Source organism: Mirounga leonina, unplaced genomic scaffold (assembly GCF_011800145.1).
Source record: "Mirounga leonina isolate KUSES-001 unplaced genomic scaffold, KU_Mleo_1.0 Mir_152, whole genome shotgun sequence".
NCBI classification, from domain to species: Eukaryota; Metazoa; Chordata; class Mammalia; order Carnivora; family Phocidae; genus Mirounga; species Mirounga leonina.
In genome coordinates this window covers 7,259,109-7,266,245 of record NW_023270380.1, presented here as the reverse complement: position 1 = coordinate 7,266,245, position 7,137 = coordinate 7,259,109, and the positions used below count along the sequence as shown (strand labels likewise).

At 44.6% G+C, this 7,137-nt stretch overlaps 1 protein-coding gene across 2 annotated transcripts in view; it reads right to left on the bottom strand.

Annotated features, from left to right (window-relative positions):
• Positions 1–2,497: 2,497 nt before the first annotated feature.
• The window catches only part of MTR (5-methyltetrahydrofolate-homocysteine methyltransferase), a 100,706-nt gene continuing 96,066 nt past the window's right edge, over positions 2,498–7,137 (bottom strand). For both annotated transcript variants that reach the window (XM_035008527.1, XM_035008526.1), the window contains one exon: positions 2,498–7,016. In XM_035008527.1, coding sequence (XP_034864418.1) covers positions 6,930–7,016 — 87 coding nt within the window. In that variant the 3' untranslated portion in view covers positions 2,498–6,929. The remainder of the gene's footprint in view (positions 7,017–7,137) is intronic.

The following is a 7,137-nucleotide window of genomic DNA, read 5'->3' as shown; positions in this document are numbered from 1 at the left end:
CTGGAGTCCCGGGATCGAGTCCCGCATCGAGCTCCCTGCTCGGCAGGGAGCCTGCTTCTCCCTCTGACCCTCCCCACCTCATGTGCTCTCTCTCTCTCTCGTTCTCTCTGTCTCAAATAAATAAATAAAATCTTTAAAAAAATAAAATAATAAAATAAAAAAATAAAAAAATAAATAAAATAAAAATAAAATAAAATAAAATGTGGGGGACTGGTAGATGGAAGTCCAGTCTCTCTGGACTTAGGTGAAAATATATATATATATTTTTTACTTTTGCATTATCTGTAACCCTCTTATATTTCCCCTTGGCATAAAACTCCTTTTCTATCTTAAAATACTCTCTCCATTCTACCTACCACTCCAACATTATTTCTGTTTGTTTCAGGTTTTTATTTAGATTCTAGTTAGTTAACATATAGTGTACATTAGTTTCAGAATTTAGTGAGTCACCACTTACATACAACACCCAGTGCTCATCACAGCAAGTGCCCTCCTTAATAGCCATCACCCATTCAACCCATCCCCCCACCACCCTCCCCTCCAGCAACCCTCAGTTTGTTCTCTATAGTTAAAAGTCTGTTTCTTGGTTGCCTCTCTCCCCGCCATGTTCACCCGTTTCCTTTCTTAAATTCCACATATGAGTGAAATCATATGGTATTTATCTTTCTCTGACTGACTTATTTTGCTTAGCATAATACACTCTAGCTCCATCCACATCGTTGCAAATGGCAAGATTTCATTCTTTCTGATGGTTGGGTAATATCCCATTGTATATATATATACCACATCTTTACCTATTCACTTATCGATGGACATTTGGGCTCTTTCCATAATTTGGCTCTTGTTGATAAAATTGCTATAAATATTGGGGTGCAGGTACCCCTTCAAATCAGTACTTTTGTACCCTTTGGGTAAATACCTAGCAGTGCACTTGCGGGATCATAGGATAGCTCTATTTTCAACTTTTTGAGGAACCTCCATACTGTTTTCCAGAGTGGCTGCACCAGCTTGCATTCCCACCAACAGTGTAAGAAGGTTCCCCTTTCTCTGCATCCTCACCAACATCTGTTGTTTCCTGTGTTAATTTTAGCCATTGTGACAGGTGTTAGGTTTTGATTTGTGTCTCATTGTGGTTGTGTCTCACTGATTTGTGTCTCATTGTGTCTTACTGTGGTTTTTGATTTGTATTTCCCTGATGATGAGTGATGTTGAACATCTTTGCATGTGTTGGCCATCTGGATGTCTTCTTTGGAAAAATGTCTATTCCTGTCTTCTGCCCATTTTTTAACTGGATTACTTGTTTTTTGGGTGCTGAGTTTCAAAAAATGGTGTTGGGAAAACAGGAGAGCAACATGCAAAAGAATGAAACTGGACCACTTTCTCACACTATACACAAAGATAAATTCAAAATGGGTGAAAGACCTCAATGTGAGACAGGAATCCATCAAAATCCTAGAGAACACAGGCTGCAACCTCTCTGACATTGGTCATAGCAACTTCTTACTAAGGGTTATGTCTCCTGAAGTAAGGGAAACAAAAGCAAAAACAAACTTTTGGGACTACAGCAAAATAAAAAGCTTCCGCACGGCGAAGGAAACAACCAACAAAATTAAAAGGCAAACTTTGGAATGGGAGAAGGTATTTGCAAATAACATATCTGATAAAGGGGTTAGTATCCAAAATCTGTAGCAAACTAATCAAACCCAACACCCAATGTTCTTTAAATAACAGCTTTCTCACCTCCCATTCAATCTTCAACCCCGCCACAGTCCACCAATGTGTCCCCACAGCCCCTGATGATGCCACAGCTGCTCCCTCTCTCCTGGACCTCCGGATGTGGACTCTCCCAGAGGGCTGCCCTCCCACCCCATTCCTGGAATCCAGTTCTGTCTTGGGCTCCCTCCTCCTCACATCCTCCACAAGCTGTCCTGTCCACACTTGTGGCCTGACCTCCATCTCCACACTGAAGCTTCCCAATCCTAAGGCCAGTCTTCCTAAATTCCAAAGTCACGTATCCTACTGCCCGTATTCAGTCAAGTCAACCTTGTCCCAGACTCATCTCTTCTCCCCTCCTACATCCTGTGCTGCAGCAAACGGCACTGTGTGCACTCATTCACCAAAGCCCACGCACAAAGCACCCCTCTGCCCCCGCCTTTGCACTGCTGTTCACTCTGGCCGACACGTCCTTCCTTTCTGAAAAAAAATCTATCTGACACATACACAACATTATATGCAAAGTCACCATCCCAGATTTTTGCTTATTCTATCTTTATTTAAAATAGACTTGATACATGCATTAAATACAACATTTAATACATACAAAACTCTGTTAATAAAGAATAATGTAACAAACAGCCATAAACCTATCATACAACCCGAGAACTAGAATATTACTAATGACCTGCATCCACCTAGGTGTCCCTCTGCGATCCGCTCAGGATCCCCCTCTCAGGGTTAATTCCTCTGCTCAATTTTGGTTTATCACTGTTACTTCTTCTTTTTTTACAACATAGTTTTACCAGATACATGTGGTTAGACAACATATTCTTTGGTTTTTGCTTGTTTTTGAGCTCCATAAAAATAGCATCATAGCCCATGATCTCCTGGGGTCTGCTTTTGTTCTTCTTATTTCCTGATATTCATTCTTACTGTCCCGTACAGCTGCAGTTCATTCATTTCCACTACTGAATAATAACCCCTTAGTATGAATATACCTAATTTATTTACCCATCCCCCTACAGACAGATGGACATTTTGGGTGTTTCGGTTCTTGACTATCATGAAGATGTTGCTATGAACGTTATTGCCCACACCTCCGGGCACATGTGTGCAAGTCTGTTGGATACCCAAGGGGGAGTCCGAGTCGTAAGCCAGATCCTAACGCATGCAAGAGTTCAACTTTGGGAGATAGCATGGTTTTCTGAAGCAGAGATGCCTGGTCACGTGCCCGCACCCTGAGAGTTCTCACAGAGCTTCTTCAGCACCCCGTATCATCAGGCTCCTTAACTTCTGCAAAATATGGATGTAAAATGGGATCTCGTTGTGGTCTTAATTCATATTTCTGATCTCCGAGGCTGTGGAACACTTTTTATAAGCCATGTGTATTTCCTCTTCTGGGAAATGCCTCTTCAAGTCTAATTCTGCCAAGTTTCTTTTTTTATTAAATAGGAACCCTCTATCTATTCTGCCTACCAATCCTTTGTCAGTCAAGTGTAATACAAATATCTCAAGTCATGGTTTGTCTTTTCGCTACTTTAAATTGTTTATTAGCTTAACATCAATCTTAAAGAAAAAACCAGTTGATTTAATCATCTTTTATTTTTGTGGTTAGTGCTTTATGTCTCGAGGGATTCTTTCCTGCCCTTAGGCTTGTCCACGCAAACACTGAAATATATATTTTTTGTATTTAAGACCTTAATATATTTGGAATTGACGGTTGGATAACACGTGAGGCAGAAACCAAATTTCACCTTTTCCCTTCAGATAAGCATTGTTGCAGCACCCCGTGTGGAGTCACCCTGCCTGTCCTCCTGGATGCGCCAAGCCACCTCCGTCATGTTGTCAAGGTCAACACATGCACAGGTTACCCTGCAGGCTCCTCATTTCATGGCCCTGCTTGGAATGGTCACCTCTGCACCACATACAACGAAACCTACTACCTCGTAACCTCTTCTTCACATTTGGTAGCACTCAGCCATTCTTGGTCCTTTGCTTTTCCATATAAATTTAAACACCTGCTTGTCATATTGAACATAGCCTCTACTATAATTTCTGTTGGAAATGGCACTGAACCTATAGATCAATTCGGGAAGATGTGATACCTTTCCAACCCTTCATACTCCTGTTCATGAACAAAGACAGCTTGTTCCTACCTTGTTTCTTCATCTTCATCCCTCACATCCCAAGTCAGGCCTTCATCTAAGCATTGCCTTCCCAAAATATCTCTGCCGCCATCCTGACTAAAATAGGCTAAGTGTGTCTTTCATGTGCTGACTTTTTCAGATACCTGCAATAGTCTAAGCCAAAGATGATATAGGCTAAGTGTGAGGTTTCATGTTGGAGTGGTGGCACCATTCTTCATGACTGAATTTCACGATTGGAGAGGAATGAGACGAGACACACTGAGGTGTCTGTCTGTCTGCCTGGAAGGGGCTGTTGGATGTACCCTGTGCTCTTCAGGACAGAGCTTAGATGGGGATACTAACTCAGTGAGATCACCCACTGGAACTACACATGCCAAGGAGGTCACTAATGCCAGGCCCTTGAGGACACCAGGATTCAAATGGGCAGAGGAAGGAAAAAAAACTATGAAAATGGCTGAGAAATGATCAGAAACACAGAAGGATAAGCAGAGAGTGATGCCAAGGGGGAAGCAGGGAAAGGAGAGTTTTGAAGAAGTGGGTCTGCATTGTCCAGGCCCACGCAGATGACAAATCTCCGGGAAGGCCACTGGGTCTAACCTCTGAGGGGTCACTGATGCCAGAAGAGGCAGGTAAAAACCTAACCTCACTGGGTTCAAGAGAGAAAGGGGGAGCAGGTGGGGGGCACACAGCAGTCAGTCAGTATCTGCTGAGGGCGTGCCGGAGAGAAACAGAAAGAAGGCGGACTATTCTTACGTGAGTTCAGTTGTGAGTGCAGTGAGGACATAGGAGAATATCTCAAAGGAGAAATGGGTTGTCATACACCCGATCTCCCCACCATCCCGCCAACCAGACTCCTCAGTGTGGACAGCAGAGCAAGCAGCAGAGAGAGGAAGATGCCAAACAAGCGCCTCTTTAGAGGGAAAAATAATGTGGGATCTTCAGTGAAGATGATGACTATGAGTGGGTTCGAATGACAGCCACAGACGGTGACGACCAGAAGAGGTTCTGCATGGACAGGCACTGACACAGAAGGGACCCCGCATTCAGAACGGCCACCTACCTGCCTTCCAAGTGTATGACATAAACAAGGGAGGGGGCTTCAACTGGCACTTTATATTCTTCCATGAATATATAGGGGCTCGAACTTCCATGAACTGTTTCTGTCTTTGGGAAAAAAGGCATCCCTCGTGGGATGAGATGAACAGTACATTTAAGGAAGCCATTCTGTCACATAACCAGCTGAGGGAAGAGATGGAAAATACTTAACGAAATCAGGAGACTCTTAGCAACTCTAATTCTGACGAAACACAGTCAAATATTCGGAGGAGGTTACTCTTTCTCACAGAAGAAGGTACCAAGAATAACACACCTGTTACAGAACAGAAGATAAGTCTCCCGACTAAGTGTCTCGGGAAACTGAGTCCCGTTCTCACTCACGCACAGACCGACTGTACCTCAAGAAGCACAAAGCTGTGTTTGCTTCAAGGGCAAGTGGTGGCCGAAAGGTCCGTTCCTCTGTAAGTCCACGTGGGTACACTGCAGATGTGGAGGGTTCTCCTTCTCCGAAGATTTTTTCCTTTCGCCTCTGATATACTTGAATGAATGTACATTTGCTAGAACTGCTTTGGGAAGCAAGGCTTAAATCACGAGAGCTGAGGGAGAGGGCTGTCACACAGAATATGAGTCCTAACGGTTCATGGGACATGAAGGCAGCTTCCCTGTCCCAGTCATAGTGTAAATGGGGCTCTAATCGCAGAAAGGGCACCTCGTGCAGGCGGTCCAGTCTTTATCACCTGCGATCCCCTGGTATCTTTTCACCTGTTAATCTATTCCCTTCCCAGGAAGACTAACCGTGTGCTGAGCTGGAGGCACTACTCACTGAGCTCTACAGAAGCTACTGTGTGTCAGATGCCCTGCTCCGTGCCCTACGTGTGTCACCTCATTTATCCACCCCTCAGGCCCATGACAGAGGAACTGGTGTCCCCACTGTACAGATGAGAAGACAGTGTTGGAGAATGGAAGTAATTTGCCCGCGTTGCACAGCCAGCGGCAAAGGTGAAATGTGAATCCAGGTATGTCTGACGTCGAAGTCCATGTTCTTAGCCATTTCCCCCAAAATAACTGAGAACACGTCAATGTGCTGTCCTACACTGCAGGAGTCCACAGTCGGGTCGGCACAGAAATGGGGGAATTGAGTGCAATCTCGCTGCTCGTCGGTCCAACCCTGCACAGGACACCGCGGCTCAGCCAAGAGCCTGCTCAACTCCAGAAAACAGCGACAAGATGCTAACTCCCCTGAGCAGCCACTTCCTCACCCCACCTCCTTCTTCGCCCTCAGGGCAGAGAATATGAAACTAGAAGAGGACATAAATGCTAAGAGAACACCCCTGTGTCTGACCACCCTAGGGCAAACAGCCTGAGCATTTCTAAGCAGTCAGCGGTGAGAGAGGACCTTCTGCCAAAGGGACTTCCGCACCCATGTAATCAGGACTTCAGAAAATGAAAACGAGGTCTTCCAGAGGGAGAGCAGAGTTGTACTTTCTTCCCTGTCAGAGTGCTGTTGCAACCGTTTTAGATTAAAATGCCCCATTTCGCACAGGGTGATTTTGCCACGGGGTCACGTTTTTCTATACATTTCTCTACTCAGCTAAGTCTCGGGCCTTTTTCTAAGAGAGCAAGAGAAAAAAAAAAAAAAATAAGTGGCCTCCTAGACGCAAGGTAAAAATGAAAAAAAAAAAAAAAAAGCAAGCTGACTTGCTTTGAAAGGCAAAAGACCTCTAACTCCAGCTTGTCCCGTCCGCGGGGACCAGGAAAACCACCAGAGCTGTGCTTGCTGCTCTTCGTTCAAGGTCCCCCGGAAAGGAGCCGCTTGCTTCCCAAGGACACAGGAAGGCCCTGCTCCTCTACAAGGTTCCACCAAACAGCCTTCCGAAGCCTGGAGCAGAGTGAGGCGGCCGGGCTTTTACGTTGCTACTACTGCTGTTCATTTTAAAGGCACTCTGGACTCTATTTCCTTGAGGATCCTCAAGCAGAGAAAAGGATTTAAAAAGTAAATAAATAAACAAGTTACTCTGTGTCGTATCCCAAAATGGGTCCCAGCCATTTCTCAACCTCAGCCACAGACATGTTCTTCCGAAGAGCATAATCCTCAATCTGCAAAAGATTAGAAGCAGCATATCAAACCAAAATGATAAGACTTTCTGAAGTGAGGTTCCCACAGGATTTGCTAGGAAACCCGAAATGCCTTCCATTTCTTGTCATAATAGCAATCTAC